The 20,756-nt window shown below is 36.2% G+C and overlaps 3 protein-coding genes across 4 annotated transcripts; all 3 read right to left on the bottom strand.

Annotated features, from left to right (window-relative positions):
• Positions 1 to 526: 526 nt before the first annotated feature.
• LOC147545938 (casein kinase 1-like protein HD16) lies at positions 527 to 7,875 on the bottom strand. The gene is made up of 17 exons (XM_086634167.1): positions 7,475 to 7,875; positions 6,344 to 6,731; positions 5,341 to 5,466; positions 5,137 to 5,210; positions 4,958 to 5,027; positions 4,822 to 4,877; positions 4,638 to 4,709; positions 4,363 to 4,457; positions 4,141 to 4,207; positions 3,937 to 4,066; positions 3,646 to 3,861; positions 3,393 to 3,523; positions 2,785 to 2,959; positions 2,601 to 2,691; positions 1,877 to 2,034; positions 1,557 to 1,748; positions 527 to 1,001 (listed from the first exon to the last, which is right to left on the bottom strand). The coding sequence occupies exons 2-17, from the start codon at positions 6,728 to 6,730 to the stop codon at positions 942 to 944; spliced, it is 2,100 nt and encodes a 699-aa protein (XP_086490293.1). The 5' UTR covers position 6,731; positions 7,475 to 7,875; the 3' UTR covers positions 527 to 941.
• Positions 7,876 to 11,008: 3,133 nt separating this feature from the next.
• LOC147545939 (thylakoid lumenal P17.1 protein) lies at positions 11,009 to 14,116 on the bottom strand. The gene is made up of 5 exons (XM_086634168.1): positions 14,052 to 14,116; positions 13,043 to 13,531; positions 12,918 to 12,954; positions 11,768 to 11,851; positions 11,009 to 11,257 (listed from the first exon to the last, which is right to left on the bottom strand). Exons 2-5 carry the CDS (start codon positions 13,487 to 13,489, stop codon positions 11,205 to 11,207), a joined length of 621 nt encoding a protein of 206 aa, XP_086490294.1. The 5' UTR covers positions 13,490 to 13,531; positions 14,052 to 14,116; the 3' UTR covers positions 11,009 to 11,204.
• A 2,262-nt stretch (positions 14,117 to 16,378) lies between these two features.
• Positions 16,379 to 19,046, bottom strand: LOC147545940 (putative E3 ubiquitin-protein ligase BAH1-like 1). Of its 2 annotated transcripts, none has more exons than XM_086634169.1 (7): positions 18,795 to 19,046; positions 18,466 to 18,706; positions 17,564 to 17,808; positions 17,222 to 17,467; positions 16,988 to 17,125; positions 16,716 to 16,774; positions 16,379 to 16,626 (listed from the first exon to the last, which is right to left on the bottom strand). In XM_086634169.1, exons 2-7 carry the CDS (start codon positions 18,659 to 18,661, stop codon positions 16,521 to 16,523), a joined length of 990 nt encoding a protein of 329 aa, XP_086490295.1. In that variant the 5' UTR covers positions 18,662 to 18,706; positions 18,795 to 19,046; the 3' UTR covers positions 16,379 to 16,520. The 2 variants fall into 2 exon arrangements, with proteins under 2 accessions (XP_086490295.1, XP_086490296.1); XM_086634170.1 differs by having other exon boundaries at positions 18,466 to 18,684; positions 18,795 to 18,962.
• Between the last annotated feature and the right edge of the window lie 1,710 nt (positions 19,047 to 20,756).

Raw genomic sequence — 20,756 nt, forward strand, 5'->3', positions numbered from 1 at the left:
GAATAAGAGAGAGATGGTGAGAGACAGTGGGAGAGAGATAAAGAGAAAGATAGATAGAGAGAAAATGAAGATTGAGGGACACTGTTTGATTAAGTACATTTTTGGAGTAAAAACAAAATATGCCCTTGAATCAATATTTTTGACTAAATTTTTATTCCCCGGATCTTCTTTTCCCCAAAATGGTGACCATTATAAAACACCACTATGCCTTTCATCTATGTACTCGGGTCTTATACCATCTTGGTAATCTTATTTGCAAAATCTTCTGTTTCCATTTTAGAAGAATTAGACAATTTTCTAAAGAGAATTATTGAAAAAATAACACCAAGATGAACCATGTGGCCTCTCGTGCAAGAGGAAAATGACCCAAGTCTTGAGTTCTTTTTTTCGGATTTAAAAATAGTCTTCGACAAACTGTCTGAAGATGTTTCTAATACCCATTCACTACTTTTTCATGGAAAGGATATGTATATATATATATATATATATATATATAATAAAGAAATAAAAAGGAAAGAGAATGAAATGTCAAATGAGTACTTTTTTAGGTTTTCAAGTCTGGCTATCTAGTTGATGTTAAGCTCCTAAACATTAGAGATCCCAACACTACATCAAAGTTGCATCAAAAGGATATGTCACAAAAGTACCCCAAGATTTAAACATTCAAAACTATTTTTCATATTTCACCCCCACACTCTTCACTCAAGTCCAAACCCACCACCATAAGTCAGTTTCATGGACCTGACAGTGCATATTCCTCATATTGGTGTTCTGTTCTGTAAGCTAGAACACAAGGAGTAACACGCGATATCAGGTAAATGGACCCGACTGGTGGAGAACTGAACTGGTAATAAGTAAGGATGGAATGTCTACCGGCTTTTTATCTGTATGTATATATGAGAATGTCATCCGAAGAAATTGTACGAACTATACACTTCACATCAGCACATGGTTCTTCCATAGCAAACTGAAGTAATATACAGATTCCTCTCCCATTTTTCCTGCAAAACAACAACAACAACAGTTGTTCATCGGCCTGTATATATATAGATCGAGAAACAGTACTCATCACTATATTAGTAGGACACTATGATGTGTTAATAACAAAGGGAAGTTTTTTTGAATACCCATTCTAAAAGTGTCTTCTTCATTATTTCTGGAAGGCTCATGTGTGTTGTATTTAGTCTCACATTGCTTAGCGTAGACCTTTCGAACATGATTTACAAGGTAGCACCTTGTCTTACTTGGCTAGGTCTTTTGGGTGGGTTTGACACCTAGGTTAGTCAGGTCAAGAAGCTCAGAGTGTTTTAGGGGGAAGCCCGTGCAAGAAAAAGCCTTGTAACATGCTGAACTAGAAAACAGGTCCCGATGGTGCCTAAATCAGGGTCCACGTGAGTCATGTTAAAATATTAGGGCAACTTAATACATTCTCATCATCCAGTTATTGGGTGTTACCACTGTTTATGGGGTCAAACGATGGTGTACTTCACATTAAAGTCATAAAAGAGAAGGGTTGAACAATGTAAGAAGTGAAAGCATACTTAAAGTTTGTTTACCTTAATATGGGTATTAGGGAAAGCAGAAGTCCGCAACGTTTCTTGTTGGGTTTCTTCTGCTGGCTTATTCTGAGGCAAGCTCAGTATGAAAGCGGATTGGTCTGGGGTGGCTGCTGTTGCTGTTATCCTGTACCCGTTCTCCCATCTCCAATGGATTCCTTCACTTGGATATATAAAATCAAGCTCGACAACCTTTTATTCAAGAATGAGATTAGCCATATGAGGTCCATATATTAGTATCACTACGCGAATAACAGATCCAAGTAGTTGGGTAATGTAAAAACAAAAAAAAAAATCAGACAAAGGCCGTAAATGAATACCTGATTGGTATAACCAGTGTTTCTTGACATTACAACGCCCCAGCTGTTGCCACTAGTAGCCAGGGATGTCACATGGAAACCTTCTTTCCATTTTTTGCTAATCCACTTAAATGGAAATTGTGCACTCACTTTGTAGCATTGTTGGGTGTAGGAGGTCCCTATAAAACATATATACAATACAACCATGAGGAGAAGAGAAACATCGATATTTTAGAATATCATATATATTAGAGTAAAAAAAAAGAATTCCACCGTGGTTTTGGACCGATGGACAGGTTTCCTCGTGCATCCGATGGTCAAGAATATCAAGTAAGTGTTGCACATAATACTACCTCAAACTCTCAAAGGAATGATTTTTAGTTAAGTGATCAACAATACATAGTTAGCGATTACGGTCATAAAGGATAAAGTACTAATAGTTATCTAATTTTCGTAATAAAGCTGTACTATTTTCGTAATCCTCGAATAAGAAGATTATGCTGCTATTGCTTCTTATATATCAACCAAAATGGGATTTTTTTTTCTTCTTGAATTTCTAGGTACCTGTTAATTCTGCTAAAAGAAAGGACTATTTGGTCAGCTCCCAAATTATGACAAAGAATAACCTTTGGCAGGTCAACTAATGTTACTATAGTTTATTCCAACTCGGATATTAGAAGTTGAACGACAAATAAGTTGACATGCTAACTATTGACAAGATGAAACTTGGAGGGCCATAACCAACCTTGGGACATTACTATCAACGACTTGCCATTTGCTGCACCAGCGATTGCAGTGATGTAGAAATTCTTTTCCCATAGGTCCTCTATGTATTGCTGGTGAGTACCATATCAGCAAATTTTGATTAGAAGGTATAGTTGAAAATCTGATACAAAATGTGCATAAAACTGCCAAATATGAATACTGACCTTGTCAAAGAATGCATCTGATATTCCATAAACCTGGTCAGTGAAACATGTTCCTGTATCCATGACAACGGCCCAAAGATTTGCTGCAGAAGCCACAGAACTGATATATAAACCATCTTTCATGCCCTTTATTAGATGCTGGTCAAGCCTCGATTCTGTTACATTGTAGTGATATCTGTAGCAATCCATGGAAAAGAGGATTAGTTTGAGCTAACAGCAATGGTAAGCAAGAGATTCAAGAGTTTCCCATGCTTCCACGAGCATGGTATGTAAGACAGAAATTGCGGGTTGTATGGACAAAAAGAAACTGTAGCATTTTTTAGGACTACAGTCACATAGTCATCAAAGAAGGCGTTAAGGGCCTTCTCTCCGACTGGAGTAGAGGGAAGCGATGAGCCAGAGTTTCTGACCTACTCCAATATTCTCACAAGGATGCAATTGTTAGCAACCATGTGAGCAATTTACTTTCTAGCTGCCTGGGAGAAGATTTTTGGATTTTAATGTGGTTTCTCATTCAAATAAATAAATAACTGAAATTAGATAGAAATGTCAAATATAAGCATGAATACATGATTGCAATCAGATTTAATTGCGAATATAAGAAATACCTTTGTTTCATGGGATTATGTGCAGTATAAACTGAAATCCACTGGGAAGTCGGGCTTCCTAATCGAACCCTCTTCTTAAGTGGCTCATTTCCTACAAGATCTACAACCACCCTTCCACGCTTTTGCCCAACCTAAAATTAATTCAAAAATATAGAGATGTATAGTTTATACCAGAAAAAAAAACCATCGCTTTAAGAAAACATTAATTTGAACTAATTGTTCAAGAGGTGGAGGGCCTGAATTGCTTAATTACCTTTTGGGCTCCATCAATTCTGAGCGGCAAGGGTATGAAAGGCTTGGTAAGGCAGTCGAAAAGGGAAACAAGGTTTTGATAGTTTGGTTCTTCGTCAAATTTCATATTTGCAACGATCTCAACAAATTGTTTGAACGGGGGTGGGCAAGCATAGCAAAGTAACTCTGGGGAAGTACCCGCCTTTGTTTTGCTAACAAGGAAGCTCTTATTGTCCCCCTGTACAACAACGGAATTTAGAAATAGAATATCAAGTGAAACAAAGCCAACATTTAAAAAGGTGTGAAAATTTACCTGATGGCCTTGCCATGGCAAATATCCTTTAAGAAGGTATATCAAGGTATATGCTAGAGATTCCAAGTCATCTCTTCTACTTCCTGTTCGGCCCAAATGTGCATGTACACTAGCATATCTTACTGTTCCCCTGCTCAAAGGAAGATATCAGTCACAATATAAGCACAGATCACATTGCGAATTTAATTTCAGACAGCAGCGAACCTAAAAACATCAGGTCTCTGGTCATAGTCGACATGCTGACTAGATGATAGCTCCTTCCATCTGGACGCTGAACAACACATAACAATTGCTTAAATCTTTTTGACAAGCCAAAAACTACCTTATAAATGAGTTTATAATTTGTTTTTTGATTAATACTAACTTATGAAGTTATGATAAAGAGATGTGTATGTACTACAATGGGATGAAAAAATGCTGGCATACCCAAACCGAGGTCCACAAGGAATAACTTCTTCTCATCAACAGTTCCAGGTCGACCAAGTACAAAATTTTCAGGCTTCACATCGCCATGCACAAACCTAAACAAGAAATGCAGACACATAAATAGGTCATAACCTTGAGAAGTAACAATTGATAATATGATGGGACCCATACGAGAAACTTATACAACGTAAGCCACCATAACCGGGGGCATCCTGCAGCGAAGATTACTAACTTATAAACCTCGCAAAATAGATAAAGCTTAGTTAAGGAAATACCCCTTCAGATGAAGCTTCTCAAGAATTGATATTGCTTCCATAGCAATGCAAGCCACCATTATTGGAGGCAACCTGCAGCAATAGTTTGCAGTCATATATATGAGGACCATAGGCACATATTGATAAATTCAAAGCAAGAGAGAAAGAGCGCAAGAGAGGACAGGTAAAAGGTTTTGCTTCTTACGACTGTCCATTAGTATTCCAAACATCCCAAAGACTAGGCCCAAGCAGGTCCATTACCTGAAACATGTTTACTATTTCATTCAACTACGATCGATAAACCATTTTGTAATGTTAAGAAGTTCCAAACGTGAACTTACCATGACGTAATATTCTCCTTGTCGACCATTGTAATAAACAGATGGCAGTCCGTAACAGCCATTGAGAGCGCTTTGTATCAGAAAAACATAGCAAAAAGAAAATCAATCGCGGGGGTCGGGGAAAGTTTAATAAACATAAGCTGGGAATGCAACATTTGAGATCACGAGTAAAAGTGTACTTGTAGACTTGCCACTCGGAAGGTGGGCCGGAACTGCACCCTTTACCCTGACAGTGTTCAAGCTTTAAAGCAACCTACAAGATCATAGAGTTCACAAAAGTTCTTTTATTTCTAATTTTGAAGGGTTTACAGTTCACCGCATCATGTTTAAGCTATTAGATCAATAGGAAAAACAGTGAACATGGAGGTTAGATTGCCAAATACCTCCGTATCATTTGGACCAGTGCGCTCCATACCACCAGCTACCTTTCTACCAAGAAAGACTTGACCGAAACCACCTTTCCCGAGCTTCCTTTCTACCCTATATACAGGGGAGTTGCCTACTTGTACCTGCAAGCAGTGAAGACAGGCAAATGTCTTATGGACTATGGCTTTTATGACTCGTGAATATTTTAAGAGAAAGAATGAAACTGCATCTTTAGATAGTGGAGTGAACATAATCACATAGCAACAACCATGAAAAGTTCACTTTCATCAGGAAAAAATGCAACACATTTACTCCAAATACTGTTGCATTCCTGGATCCTTATTCAAATATACTATGATGTTTTCTACCACCAATTCACTCTTGCTTGACGAATAAAGAGATTCTCATGTTGTCAAGGAGCAGACGACAAGTTTATCATATAAGTAACAGCAAGAAAAAAAGAACAATATTATTTTTATACGCTATTTGTTGTACCAGATTGGAAGCATTTCGCTTCCCAGCATTGAACGTAGAAGCTTACTTTCTCTTCACTACAACTATATTTTAGCAATGCAGGGGATGAACACATAAATTCGGCAAGGGGATTGAAAATGTTGCGCTTGTGCCTCTCATACAATGGTATGCTATTAAGGAAGTAAGCATCGCACAGCAACCCACAAATCCCATAACTCAATTGAACAACTAGAGCAAACATAGTAATGTTGATGAATAGAGATGAAAATCAAGATTCACTTGCCAAATTTTCAAAGGATAAACATAAGCAGAATTCCTAGCAACACACTTTTTTAGTAGAAATAAAGAGGCTGTGACATATTAAATCTCATTAACGTACGACATTTAGTTTTAGGAAGAACAATCAAATAGGAAATGATATATGGGTAAACTAACACTACCAACAATCATAACGGAGATATGAAATATACTGAAAGAAATTGCACATAAAAGATATATCTCTAAAAAAAGTATAAGACTAAGAGACATCCAGAGTTTGGCAGATACCCTTTCCGGAATAGGATCAGTGTTTGCATCTTCTTCAACTCCCACCAGTTTTTCGGCATTCGCCTGTCCCAGCAGAGGTCTCTCTACCATCACCCGTTCAAAAGCCGCAATAGCCTCTGCTCTACAAATTTCACCTTGAGGTGTCGGATTTGATTTTATCAGCTCAGTGCCCCGTCCTCTACCAGCAGCAATTGGTTTAGCTGGAGTTGCTTGTGGTGCTTTTGCTGCTACATTAGCTTTGCCACCCCTTCCTCTTCCAGCACCAACTTTCCTCTTTGTTTTGTTTTGGGCAGGTATAGCCCTTTCTTGAGGTTGAGTCGCAGGAAGGTCATCGGGCTGATTGTTTATTAATCGAGCTTTACGCACTCCACTTCGCAGCTCCCTCATCCTATCACCATGCAAATTACGCAGATTAATTCATATTTTCTCTTTATGACATTATTTCCTACAAATACTCCGTCTCGAATTTAAGATATTCCCTTTTAAAACAACATATTACACGAACACGTATATAAGAGACCAAAAAAACCTAGAACGTCAATTGAAAGACGACAAACTTATTCAGTTAACGTACGATGAGACAAGAAAAGGTGAACATTCCTTTGCAAGAAGCAAAACTATTTTGTTCATTCACAATAAACTTTTTCGAAAACTAGGGAAACTGAAATGAAATGCAAGAAGAATCATGTATTATCCATCATTGAGCACTGGGTATTGTTTTTTTTTTTTTTTAATTTCAAAAGCCAATAATGCTCCACTATAAAATATAAAAACAGCTGAATTGATTATGAAGAAAATATGATTAAGAACTTCTAAGTAATCAAACAACAAACATTATCAGTAAGAAATGAACAAAAAAAACCTTCACATTTCTTGGAAATGAGCACATGCATTCACTCACTCTCTCTAAACAAATCATACGGATTTCCTAAAAAACTAACCTTTCAATAATAATTCAATCAAACCCATCAAAAACCTTAATCCAATCAAGATACAAACACTTCAAATTTTCATTTTGTTCAACCTTAATCAACCTTTTAATCAGTAGAATTCAGATGATCGGTAACAAAATCCATAAGAAAGGGGCATAATCGATAACGTAACAACAAAGTAAAATGAACAAGTACTTACTTACTGATCCTTGATGAAAATCTGCAAACAATCGGACGAAAAAAACCTAAAAAGAAGTAGAGTTAATCCTTCACAAGATAATCAACCCTGTTTATAATTTAAAGAGATAAACTTAAACTTCTTATTATCAAATGAGAATTCTCAAAGGGATCATCTGATAATATAAATAGAGATAATTGGTAGAGCTAGGTTAAGATGAGGTTGAGGAAATTAGGGTTTTTAGTGAAGGAATTTGGGATATAAATGGCGACAATAACAATGATGAAGCAAACAAAATCTTAAAAATGTTTTTTTTTTTTTTGCTGCTGCTGTTTTGGGATGAGATGGTTTTTGTGTTTGGGTATTTATATGTTGGAGAATTTCAAGCATGCAAAGCAAACGTGGCTTTTTCTTTTTCCAACAATTTTCTTTTTTTTTTCTTATACATGGTTTTTGGGGTGGTTTTATAAATCAATCTAAAAATAACTTAACCTTAATCCTACTTTTTTTTCTTACACTTGATTTACACCGAAAATGGATTATAATTGGAAATGATTCAAGGTTTAATAACTCTTTATATGCCTTTCGAAATTAAAAATGTGCGGAGGTGTACTAAATTGTGGTCACGTAATGTAGAAGTAAACTTCGTATTTTGTAGGAAGATCATAAATATGTAATGTAGTTTCGTTTCAGCTCTTATCGTGTTAGTATCTTACAGTTGTACGTACCATCTTATGAGAATTAAAGTTTATCCCCTGAACTACGTGAAGTTGTTTTGAATTTTCTTAATTGTCAAAAATAAAGAGGATTTGTCTTTGGAATTTCTTTCGGAAAAATAAGATCAAGTCAAGAGTGGAATGACCCCTCCAAGTCATTTCATTTAAACCCTAAAGAGCGGCAGACACTTCTTCGCTGTCAAATACGGTAACTTTTATAATTTTATTTCCAAGTTTATATATGTTCAAGATAAATAAAAAAGAAAAGAAGTAGCAATGAGCAAGCTTACTAAAGTGTGAGAATGATAACTTACTAAAGTTGTCGGCCGGCGACCCTCGTCGGCCGGATGATGAGGTGGCGAGAAGATGAGGTGGCGAGAAGATGAGGTGGTAGAGAGAGGCGATGAGTTGGATGAGAGAGAGGTGATGACTAGTTAACGATGTTATAACGGAATTTGAAAAAGGGAGTCATCTGGGTATTTTTGACAAAGTACGGGAGTTAGGCAGGAAGCTGGTCACAAAGTTGTGGGCTATTTGGGAAATAACCCTTCATCAAATAAGGCAAGCAAATGTTTACATATACATATGTTGTTATTCAAAACTAAATCAAGTAAGATATTCCAACTTCAAGTTGTGTAGGCAAGGAAAGTATTCATAGGAATTTTAAGTTACCTACATATTTATAATGCAATGTTACAAGCTAGGAATATCAGCCCTTGAAGTAAAACAAAATTTGAAGATTGTAAATTATGGATTTACATTCATTATTCCCAACAATTCTGAGAAAATTTCTACATTCTTGCCGTTTCTTAAAGAGGTCGATAAATCATCCGTCGACGAGAATTGGGTCATTACTGTCGAATACTTCTTCTGTATATACAAAAGTAGAGCTACAACTCGTACGTTCATAATGAAATTTCAAAGGCCAGCTCCGTCTGTGTTAGCCAATGAGTACAGTCCTAGCGCAAAGAGAACTTGTGCAGGGATAGAACGACATAATGAGTTGGCAATCGAAAGCTCCACCAGATCTCATTTCATCTCAATTGTTCTTTTTACAGTCCCTGGTCAAAAATCGCCCAGATCTCACCAAATGAAGCTGCAAAAAGAATAATTGAGATGAAATGAGTTAATTCGGCAACCCAAAGCTCCACCGATAGGTCAAGACTATCGATTTTTCAGTACTATTAACATATTCTAGAGACTAGTTCTTAAATGTTTTAGCCATTTTCAGAGATGTTCATGAAAAAAAAAGATCCAAGAAGATATTTTTGCGAGGAGCGACCAATTCTAACAATCGAGATAAGAAAGATTCAATGCCAAAGATTTGACCGTATTACTGGAAGATTAGGGATTCAGTACTGGAATAGTCTTAATCCTCAAATATATTATAATAGTCAATGACTGATGTAAACTACTAATGGTGTGTTTGGATGGCGGAATCATAAATCCGCGGATTCATGAGTCCTTGGGATTCATGATTCCACGGATTCATGAATCCAAGTAATATTTTTTGGTTTGTTTGGCAACTAAGAATCCTACGATTTATTATTATTTGAGTATTTTTAAACGTCTTTAGAAAAAATATGATTTTTGAAAAAAATAATGATATTTTGAAAAAAATAATGATTTTGTAGAAGGAAATATTTTTTTGTTGATTTTAAGTTTGAAATTTAGGTTCATTAATCCAAAATCCTAGCAAATCCTAGGGGGTAGGGTGGGATTTTGGTCCAATACAAATTTTGAAATTAGGAATCCTTAGGATTCAAGAGTCCTAGGATTCTTGGTAGCCAAACAGACCAAGGATTCATGATTCCTACCAAATTCTACTTTTGATAGGAATTCTACTTAGGAATCCTGCAACCAAACACACCATAAATGTAATTGATGGTTTCATGAAAGTAGAGAGATTGAACTAGTGAAACAAGCAGAAGACTCAATAAACATCATAAAAATCTAGGGTTAGGGTTCATTCTAGTGCAGAATAATTACTCTGATTTTCCTAACCTTAAGTATCTGATTACTCTGATTACAAATTCAGTGGATCCAAAGAAAAATTAGGGTTAGGGACCTTCCAAAGAAAATTAGGGCTAGGGTTAGCAGGAACTTGAAATCTGAATGAAGAGAAGCTCAAGCAGAGGAAAAGATGACATACCGGTGGTTGATTATCATATCTTTCCTGATTTCTGGCGTCTGCCATGATACCAATCTGTTCACAAATTGAGGTGAAATCGGTTGGCTCCTTTTCGCGCCACTTTCTGGTTTTAATTTAATTTAGATTCGGATATTTCCACCCAGAAGACTCCTAGACGAGTTCTCCTTCACTACCCAATTTTTTCATATGATGGATATTTCCACCCAGAAGACAAAGTTCCTCCACTGCTGCTCATTCACAAGTTGATAAGACATTATCCCTAAGAGAGTGTTTTTTTTTTGTCCATCACCCGTCCATAGTTGAATCGTCTGACTCAAATGAATCCAAAATCAACATCACGAGACAAAAACAAACATTTTGAAGTCTGAATCGAATCAATTCAAACCTCAAGTCCCACATAAGGGGAAAATTCACCTTTTTTAACATTTTGAAATCTGACTCAAATCAATTCAAACCTCAAATTCCACCTAAATTCACATTTTGTAGTGTCCTGACAGAATTTGTATTTCTTTGTATCTTTTATTGCTCGCCTGTCCGCCCAAACAGTTGGGCAAGATACCCAACAAATCCCATATCTCAAGAACTTCTGAAGATATGGATCATAAAGAAGAGATGACAATCAAGTTCAAACACTAGTACTGGTCATTGGATTGAGATCTCGAATAAATATAACTGAACCAATTCAAATAAGCAAAATTACTTTCATTACGTACCGATCTTGTTTTTTCACATTTCACTAGCTTCCATTAGATCACAAACTCACAAGATTCAAGATATACAAAGGGAAAAAAAGAAAAGAAAGGAATAATGAATATAATAATACAGTCAGCAGCTGCAGTTTTCTTCTTTACATACACACATATCAGATCCTGAGGCTATAAGCTCAAATGCGTGTCGAATATCCTGAGCCTTGACACTTTTTACAGAGTATCAAACCTGCAGTCAGTGAGCTGCTAATTAGAATAATGAGCAGAGAAACGCTAAGCAATATCATGTAACTAACTCAGAACCTTGCCATAGGTAAAACGTAAATAAATATGCTCGTACAGAAAACATCGGACGCTAGCATGCCGAGAGCAAAATTGGGGTGTAAATAAACATTTGAATAGGTTTACACCTGAAAAAACTCGATCGTCCTTCACTAATATTGGAGCTTGTAAGAAATCAACCTTATTGAGTCCCACCAATGAAAATAAATGTAAATCGGATGACCAAATTTCGGTCAATCTAGCTGAAATTTTGAATAGTTTTTGTTCATTATAATTCAATCAGGTGGGTCGGGTTAAATGTCAAGATGCAAGGAAGATAGTGTAATGTATGGAATTTTGCAAAAAAAAAAAGTGTAATTTATAGTATTACGTGATATTATATGTTCATGGACTTTGTTATTCAACCAGAGTTGTACAAGACAGTCAAGGGTTTCTGTAGGAGTAATCGAAAGCATACCTGCACCTTTGCATACTCGACAATCAACCAAGCCTGTTTCTTGCTTCATCTTACCATTGTTACAGAAAACACATTTTGTGCCACCTTGTATACCAAATAGGAACGCAAAAAGAAAGTAACGTCATTAGTCATTATCTTTCATAAAAGAAATGAAACAGAATATAAAACATCAACAAAAAATGTGACTCTCAAAGTTAGCCCCATACTGAATTGCTCTGCACCTAAGCAAGCTAACAACAAAGTGGGGTGGGGTGGTGAAGATCATTTAGGGTCTTTTCGAGTTTAGAAGCATATAAATAGGGGAGTAGAGGTTAAAATCTATTCTAGAATTAGAGTTTCTTCATGTTATATACTGTTATTTTATTTTCCCTAGTACTTTTCAATTCAAAAGGAAATGAAACAGACGTTTGAAGCACTTCTCCTACTACCCGTTTTTCTTCTTTGGGTTCTATGTCAATTTGGTAGAGCCAATGAGATTCTTCTCCATTTCATTTTTCATCTTATATTCTTCCTACCTCACATTGTCTCTCAAGATGCAAAAAATGTTTACCTATACCCTATAGGACTGATTTTGGCACGAAAAATACCATAACGAACACGTGACTCTCATCGATGTTCATCTTTACCATCCTAAACGAATACGATTCTTAACTAGGGCAAAAATTATTCAACAGAACTCCCCAAACTGTCGTGATTTCCTAAAATAAGCATACTCCCGTTCCAACAAACTAGCACAAGCACAACCATGGTACATAGACCATGATGACTACCATTATTACCGGAATCCTACGGGAGATCTTGAAAAGGAATCACATTTCATAGGCATTTATCTCAATTAGGTACAATTTCATCTTAACTTTGAAGCCACTCTACTAACACAGAATGTGTTCTTCAATTGAGTTGAACAAATCATTCAAACAAATTGAGTCAACTATATTTTGGTTTTCAGTCAAGCTAGTTATCGACATCAAATTATCAACTAGAATTTCTTCTAATGTGTGTTCTTCATTTCATCATATACTTTCCGTACAAAATTTAAAACTTAACATCTTAAATTTACTCACCCAAATTTTCATATCTATCTTTTTGGTAATTGAATTCATATAAAATACTACTAGACTTTGGTTCAATAACAAGAAAAGGGCATTACCATTACCAGCACATCTGTCACAAGGAACAGGGTCACCCTGCAAAAATCAAACCAAACAGTTATTAACCAGCTAAAGAAACCCTAGAAAATTCAGGTATATATACAGAGAGAGGGAGAGAGATTACTTTTAAGCCCAAGAAGAGAGAAAGAGCAATGGCAACCAAGACACTGATAGTAACAAGAAATGTCTGAGTATCAATAGGTCTATCAAAACCAGTGAGCAATAAAACAGGATGAAAAATGAGTAAATTCTGTTTATGAATAAATTTGGGTTTTTTTGAACAACCACCATAGAATTTTCTCAATTTTGCTCTTATTTGTGGAGGAAAAGGAGAAGATTGAGAATTGTTAATGAAACCAAAAGAAAATTGTATGGGAGATGAAGAAATACAAGTTACAGACAGAGAGGAAGAGGAGATATGTGCTGCTGCCATTGCAGCAACCATGGATAAGTGTTGGTAGCTGAAATTCTCTCTCCCTCCATTTCTCTCTCTTCTTTGATGGTTGTGATTTGTTTTGTCTTTAATTATTATTCCACCCCAATCCTTGATTAGGCACCCCACTAAAACCATTCGGACTTTATAGCTGAGATGTAAATTGACGTGTAGCACGGTCTGGAAAGCCACCGTCTTGGAGAAAGCAGAAAAGTTTTCGAAGAAGACGGTGGAAAAAAAAAAAACTCAAACCATACGCACCTTACCTCTCTTCTCTCTCTTTTCTCTGGCTGACCCTCTCTCTCCGCCCACCACCGGTCGGCCCTCTCTCTTCTCTTCTCTCTCTCTTCTCAGTCTCTCTCTCTTCTCTGTATCTCTCTTCTCACTCTCTCTCTCTCTAAGTTCCGGCGAAGTGGACTCCCCTTCGCCGAAACTATGAAAAAAAAGAGAGAGGAGAGAGAGAACAAAGAGAGAGAAGATAAAAGAGAGGGATGAAGAGAGAGAGAAAGACAAGGAGATAGATGACCGGAGTTGTTGTCGCCAGAAATAATGGGCGTCGGAACTGATGTTGGTGAGAAGGAAGATGGTGGAAGAAAAAAACCAAAACATAAGAAGTGGTAGTGTTTGGAGGAAACAAAATTTTGTTTCCACCCAAAACTGTCTTCTGCAAAAGAAATTCTTATTTCCCCAAAACATCGACCGTCTGGAAATGTTATTTTTACCCAAAAATGATTGGGGTGACTTCTTACTGTACCCTATTGCATACTTGATGGGCCTAGAAGGTTACCCTAAATAGGTCTACACCCGCAAGTGCACGGGTGTCAAGTTGTAATAATTTCCGGTAAAACCGGTTCGTTCCTCAGAGACTAAGTCGAATTTCAATTCTAATCTTAAAACTATTAGGTTTTCAAAAAATGATTTGATGGGTAATATATTTTTTTTCAAATAATAAAAAGATAACCAATAATTAAAATTTAAATAATGCTAAAGTTGATATTCAGATAAAGGGAACCTAGGGTTTTTCGAATCCGTTTTCCTAACAATTCTAAGGACAAATTAATTTGGTCTAATTCGATTGTTCTTTGTATAACTCAGGTTTTCAGTCCATGGATGGTCTAAAAACCCGGAAGATATTATCGTTAAAATAATAAAAACTGTAATAAATTTATCATTGAAATAATTATCGAAACTTCATCTAAAACCCTAGATAGAAAATTAGTTCTTCATGATAAAGGATGGAAGCTTAAATATATGGAAAAAGGAAAGAAAAGTAGAAAAGTTGGATTTCTTACTAAATTTTCCAGCCAAACAGAGCCTTAGGGAAGTGATTTCCTTCTGATTTTCCACTGCTCTGCCAAACGCGCCCTCTGGGAAAACGATTTTCTCGTCTTCCCGGAAATATTTTCCCTGTGAGAAAATAATTTTCTCACCTGTTTTCTCACCTTCTCCAATTCTCTTTCTCTCTCTACACTTTCTGTTTCTTCTTTATAAACTCTCTCTAACTTTTCTTTTCTATCTCTTGAACTTATTTAACCAGAAATAAGATTGAAACAATTCAAAATTTCTTTAAAACCGAAAGAAATAATCTCACTGTTAATCTCTCTCTCTCTACAATCTTTCTGTCTTCCTCTATAATCTCTCTCTCTCTCTCACAAAAAGGAAAAATTACAAACAGAAGAAGAAGAAGAAAGGTAGATGATGATGATGATGATCTCTCCACGGTTTTCTATCTCTGTTTCTTTCTCTCTCTAACCTCTGTCTCTGTTCTTCTTTCTTTTCTTTTCTGTTTAACCCGAGACCCCCTCTTAATTTCTCTCTGTCACTAAGAGAAATTCAGAAGATGATGATGAAGATGAAAGATGGATGATGATGTTGATAGATTGATGATCTCCTTCTCTGTTTCTCTCTCTAACTCGGTTTTTCTTTTTGGTCGTGAGAAGATATCCTATATCTCTTCTCTCCTCCTGTTATAAAGCTGTCGAAATGATAACCTCCTCTGTTTCTCTATCTTCTTCTTTCCTTTCGTAATTCGATTTCTTTCCTTCTCTCTATCTTATTCTAAGAACTGCAACCGAATCCTTCCCCTTCTTCTTGCTTCTTTCCTTTCTCATTTCTTATCTTATCCTCTTTCCTTCTTTCCTTCTTGTTACTCTTTCCATTTCTGTTTCAATTTTGAAATATCTCCTTTTCAAGAAATTACACAGCTCTCGGTTATAAAAGGAAAGAAGAAGATGATGACGTCAGCTGACGTCATCGAGTCGGGTCGGGTTGGCCGGATCACACGTATAGCCTGGTGTACCTCTGGACGTGACAGACAGTAGCCCGCGTATTCCCTGGTTCATTCGATTTCTTGCCGGATGCATGCCACGTGTCCCTCTTGACTTTTAGTATACCAAATTTGACCCGAACTTTGACTTGCTCTAATTTATTCATCCGGACTCCGATTTGACTTCCGTTTTCGCCTACGGGTTCACCTTGGACTCTACTTTCCATCCGAGCACTAATACTGATCATGAAATCAGAATCACAAAATGACCAAAATACCCCTGACATCAATTTCTCCCGATTTCATCTGTTTTTCACCCTGAACTCCGTAAAAGACACCTGAGAAAGAAAATCAAGCAAATAATCAGAGTAACAGCTCGAACTGGACTAACTAACCGGAGTTAAGAGATTCAAATGAGACATTTTCACGTCTCATCAATACTCATAGTTGAGTTGGCTAATAAGACAAAAAATAAGTCATTCTACTGTGTTTTCAGACGGTGAAGAACTCCACCAAACGAGCTTCAGGGAAGAGTTACACAATATAGTCAGATAAAGAAAATTGTATTCTCAACAAAAAAAAAAAAATTGTATTTAAAAACTACTGAGTGTCCCTATATTATTATTCTAATTGGATCTGAACCCATTCTCAGGGTAACGTTTCAAAAAAGAAAATATATCATAATGAGTCAGCCAATGAGAAAAAAAAAACCACCTTGGTCCCAAGTATTTCAAAAGAACAAGAAGCAAAAAAAAAAAAAATTAAAAGCAAACCAGTTAAACTTCAGAAATTGCACAATCATGTAAACAAGCAATTTATCCCAGTACACAACAATAATTAAACTGATCTATCTGAAATACTTCTACCCTAGAAGAAGAAGAAGAAGAAGATCAGCTTCCACTCTCAATACCCAATTGCATATCTAGTCTGTGAATCCCAGTAATCTTTGGATTGCTTCACCATCTCGGCACGTTCTTCCTGCATTCTTTCTTTCCAGTAATCTTTGCGTCTGAAAATAATTGATTCACAAGTATCAGAAAACGATCAAGGTTTTCTTGTTTAAAAGAGATAGAGATTTTGAGTTTATTTCATGCTCACCTGTTTTTCAAGAGCAAATCTAGCTCCATCATATGCACCGGATTAGCATAGACCCCAGCCTGCAAAAAGCGGGTCATACAAATAATCAGTCATGTCAAAAATGCCCAGAACCCGTCTAACTAGTAGGTTGGTAGAGCCTTCGAGGAGAGAAAAAAAGAAATATAGTTCCTGCGAAACTCTACCCAACCTCACATTCAACAGGGTTGTAAACTTGGACAACATCGAACATTTGTGGATTCCTCTAAAGGAAAACAAATTTGAAGGATAATTACCTCTCTACAAACAGCACATTTTGATTTTGGATCTGCAACCTTAGGGCCCTCGAATAGCATCACAGATGCAGCAGAACAAGCACATGATTTGCAAAAGATATGACCACAGCTCAAAGCGTAAGGATTGAAAACTATCTCCTGATAATAGAAAACTAAAAGTGTGTGAGCAAATAAAGAAATGTACTACTAATCGTCTCCCGAGTAGACAAGATAGGAATAAAAAAAACATCTTACCAAGCAAATAGCACAAGTCAGACTGTATTCAAGTTTGACTGTATCTGAAACCTTTAACGTCATTATAGGCTGATCGGATTCGAAATCACAAGAGAATTGATGGGCAAACTCCCCTGATAATCCATCAGAACCATTGAAATTTATATAAAAAGCTCCAAGTTCAATCAGCCATGGTGATTGGAGGAGCTCTATGTGTTCAGTTCTCATCTTAGATCTAAAGTTTTGGCCATTTTGAGAGCTATGAACCTGTAGAAAACGTAAGGAAACATCCTTCAGTCATGATGCAAGAAATTAAATTCAAATTCTAGAATGGAGTGGAGCTTATTCTCACCCAATTCTTACCTTATCATATTTCTTGAGTATTTTCCTTATGGCAGTCGCATTCATTGTGACATATTCAATCAACATCCGACCTTGTTGAATCATCATATCCTGTTCGTTTATGAAACAATGACGAAGCCGCAATACATATTTCTGCATACCAGTGGAAACATGAAGATGCAGGAGACGTCTTACTCTCGAACTAAAACATCCAGCTATGTCCGATGCCTCTTTCATCAGCTCAGAAAAGAACATTTGATCACACACTACATAACAAGCAGATTAAGTTAATCAGCTCAGTAATACTTGTAGTATGAATGTGACCAGCATTTAAAGATGAGATCTAAGATGACGTCTAAGTCCGTAAGAACACAAACGGGTGAAAGAAAATGGAGATAAATCCCAACCACGTTCTCATTTCCCCTGTTTGGGTCACCCACCCGAAAGACCATTCTTCTGAAGGACCATGAAACTCTGAAAGGTGGTTTTGCACGAGGCAAAGCATTTAATAAAAAACCATTGACTGGGTTAAAGACTTACTTAGCTACATCTTAACATGCTAACAAGAAACCACATACCCATCTTCCCAATAAAAACAATAATAAACATCAATTAATGAATATGACTACAATTACAATTCTAGGGTTGAAACTAGATTTCTAACTTTTGATCTTTACTCCTAGAACAATAATAGTCTTTAAAAGGGGAAAAAACGTAAACTGATCGATGTCATTATCCACATAATCATATAACTAATTAACATGTCTACCTAATTTAATCCATATAGTTTTCCAAACAAACAAGTAATAAACAAATTATGACAAAATTAGCAGATCAAGTATATTTTAACAACAACTAATTATACTTAAAAATATAATCAAACAACAATTAAGTTGAATTAGTAAAATTAAATAGAGACATACATGGACAAGATTCATATAAGCAGATCTCTGAAGATTCACCACTCTCATCCTCTCGAGTAGCAGCATCTGATCGGCATCTTCGACAACTCTTTAGAACTTTTTTCAATCTTTTATATTCTACATGAGAACATTTCTCAAGAAAACATTCTTGTTCACCACCACGTATATACTCTGTAAACGTTTCTCCAAATTTCATCTTTTCAAATCGATCATAAATTCCTTCAGATTTCACAAATAAACCCTAAGAAATTCAATCATAAATGTCTAAGAATCGGAAACCAGAAAACAATCCGATCAATGAATCAGCTAACAAAATGAGATAAAAATACCTGAATTTCTTGAATTCTTGTCTTGATGAGGATGATAAAAATGAGTAGCCGTAAACTAATCGTTTAGTTGAAAGACGACTTTGTAGAGAGATAAAGAAACCCTAGAAAATGAAGGAAACACGGAAACGTAAAGCAAAAGCGGAAAAGGAGACAAGTATAAATTAATACAACTGTTGAATGAACCCGCGCGCTATTTCCTGGTTATCTTCTTCTCCAATTTAGTTGCTAGTTTTTTTTGGTACTTTTGATATAAATTCGGAAGAGCGGATTTTGATGTCGTAGTATTATAAAAGTGATGAGAGTTTTAATGTGGGGCCTAGGTGATTATGAACCGTAGATTTTATGTGTGACTTCTTTTTTGATGATTTGATGACTTGGAATATTGTTATATACTGATTGGTTAGTTTGTCGAGGTGGAATAAAAACGGTAACCGGAAAGAGCATGTTTTACACGTGTTGGTATAGATTTGCTGACGTGTGTTGTCTTATGTTGTTCGTCTCAAAAAGGTCCGAGTCCCAATGAGATGTTTCTTTTTTTCCTCATTAATTGGGCTCTAAGTTGGGCTTGGGCTAAAACCCAAGAAACTCAATAGATTATAAGTTGGGTTTGTCATGGACTTAACCAAAGCCTTTAGACTCCAGAAAACCATATGATCGTTTAGTTTTTAGCTCAATAGGTGAGTCCTTCTAAACTACTGAGAGGTCCTAAATTGAGTTGGGAGACTCTTTGATGTTTTAACTATGTATTCCTTTTGTATTCTACTTTTTACTTTTCTATGTCATGTAATGTAATGACATTTCATTTTGGTTATGGACTTATTCTATCATTTCGTGTACATATGAGTGTAAAATTCTTCAAAAAGATATAAAGCAATGTAAGGATAAGATCACTCATTTTTACCAAAAAGTAGTTGTTTTACTATAAAAGGTTAATTCCTTCTTGCCCAAACTTGTATTTAGGAGGCCCTAAACGAAATTAAAATTGGGACCCTTAGGTATGTTAAAAAAAAAAAAAAAAAATATTATGTTTCGTTTGTACGGGAGGAGTCGAACGCTAGCTTAACCCGTTATGTGTGATATAAAGTTTTAACCGCTGAGCTACAACTTGAATCACGCTACCAAACTGTTTAGAATATAAGTATTATTTTGAAACTAACATATAAGATTCATATCAAGAGGCCATTCGTCACGTTGCCCCAAAGCGGCCGCTTTGGCCTTGGGCCGCGTGACTAAATAGTAGTATAGTACTTTTAGTGTCCATAGGTGTTTCTTTGGCTCCTTTTTTTTGCTTCCTTATTGTTAGGGTTTCTATTTTGGCCCACTCACCTTTTATTTTGGCCCACTCACCTAAACAAGCTAAAGTATAGGAGCGTAGAACCAAAAGTGATTGGGGAACTCCCATACATATTTCATAACCGAGTTGGCTAATGAGACAAGGAGTATTTTGGTCTTTTCTCGGTCCGAACTCCGAAAAGACCAAAATATCTCTTGTCCTATCAGGGCTACACCATGGAGTACGCCATGGAATCCCCAATCAACGTTGAGAACAAAATGGATTTGGGTAATTGGGTATCCTAAGAAGGCGCCAACTACGTACTCGTGTTTGTAACGTTCAATTTGCACGAGTTTCAGTTGACATTTTTCTTAAACATTAAGAGCTTCCATTTGACCAACAGATACACATTTACTGTCCAACTATTGGCAACTAATGTTGGGTTTCACAAACTCACTTGAGCTTCCCATTAGGTTGACAAATTTCTAGTACCCAAAAGTAAAAATGATCCCAATATTATACCCAACATAGACTAACTAGTTGATGCGGGTAATGGGAGTCAACTATCAACCAGGTGGGCTTGTGGGGGGTGCTAAGTCTTCTATTCTATTATATGTGTCTCATATATATATATATATATATATATATATATATATATATATATATATATATATATATATATCATGTGT

The sequence above is a fragment of the Eschscholzia californica genome, unplaced genomic scaffold (genome assembly GCF_041429995.1).
Source record: "Eschscholzia californica isolate CP2 unplaced genomic scaffold, dmEscCali1.0.p SCAF_4, whole genome shotgun sequence".
In the NCBI taxonomy this organism is placed as follows: Eukaryota; Viridiplantae; Streptophyta; class Magnoliopsida; order Ranunculales; family Papaveraceae; genus Eschscholzia; species Eschscholzia californica.

What these genes read in the sequence shown, in the direction of transcription:
- LOC147545940 (XM_086634169.1), bottom strand. Translation starts at nt 18,661, where the DNA reads ATGAAATTTGGAGAAACGTTTACAGAGTATATACGTGGTGGTGAACAA. An exon ending in CTTATATGAATCTTGTCCAT is followed by an intron (nt 17,809 to 18,465) that starts GTATGTCTCTAT and finishes CTTGTTATGTAG; the next exon opens with TGTGTGATCAAATGTTCTTT. An exon ending in GATTTGCTCTTGAAAAACAG is followed by an intron (nt 16,627 to 16,715) that starts GTGAGCATGAAA and finishes AATTATTTTCAG; the next exon opens with ACGCAAAGATTACTGGAAAG.
- LOC147545938 (XM_086634167.1), bottom strand. Translation starts at nt 6,730, where the DNA reads ATGAGGGAGCTGCGAAGTGGAGTGCGTAAAGCTCGATTAATAAACAAT. An exon ending in TCCGAGTGGCAAGTCTACAA is followed by an intron (nt 5,028 to 5,136) that starts GTACACTTTTAC and finishes TCTGATACAAAG; the next exon opens with CGCTCTCAATGGCTGTTACG. An exon ending in GAATTGATGGAGCCCAAAAG is followed by an intron (nt 3,524 to 3,645) that starts GTAATTAAGCAA and finishes AATTAATTTTAG; the next exon opens with GTTGGGCAAAAGCGTGGAAG.
- LOC147545939 (XM_086634168.1), bottom strand. Translation starts at nt 13,489, where the DNA reads ATGGTTTTAGTGGGGTGCCTAATCAAGGATTGGGGTGGAATAATAATT. An exon ending in CTCTCTTCTTGGGCTTAAAA is followed by an intron (nt 12,955 to 13,042) that starts GTAATCTCTCTC and finishes TGATTTTTGCAG; the next exon opens with GGTGACCCTGTTCCTTGTGA. An exon ending in TGACAGATGTGCTGGTAATG is followed by an intron (nt 11,852 to 12,917) that starts GTAATGCCCTTT and finishes TTGGTATACAAG; the next exon opens with GTGGCACAAAATGTGTTTTC.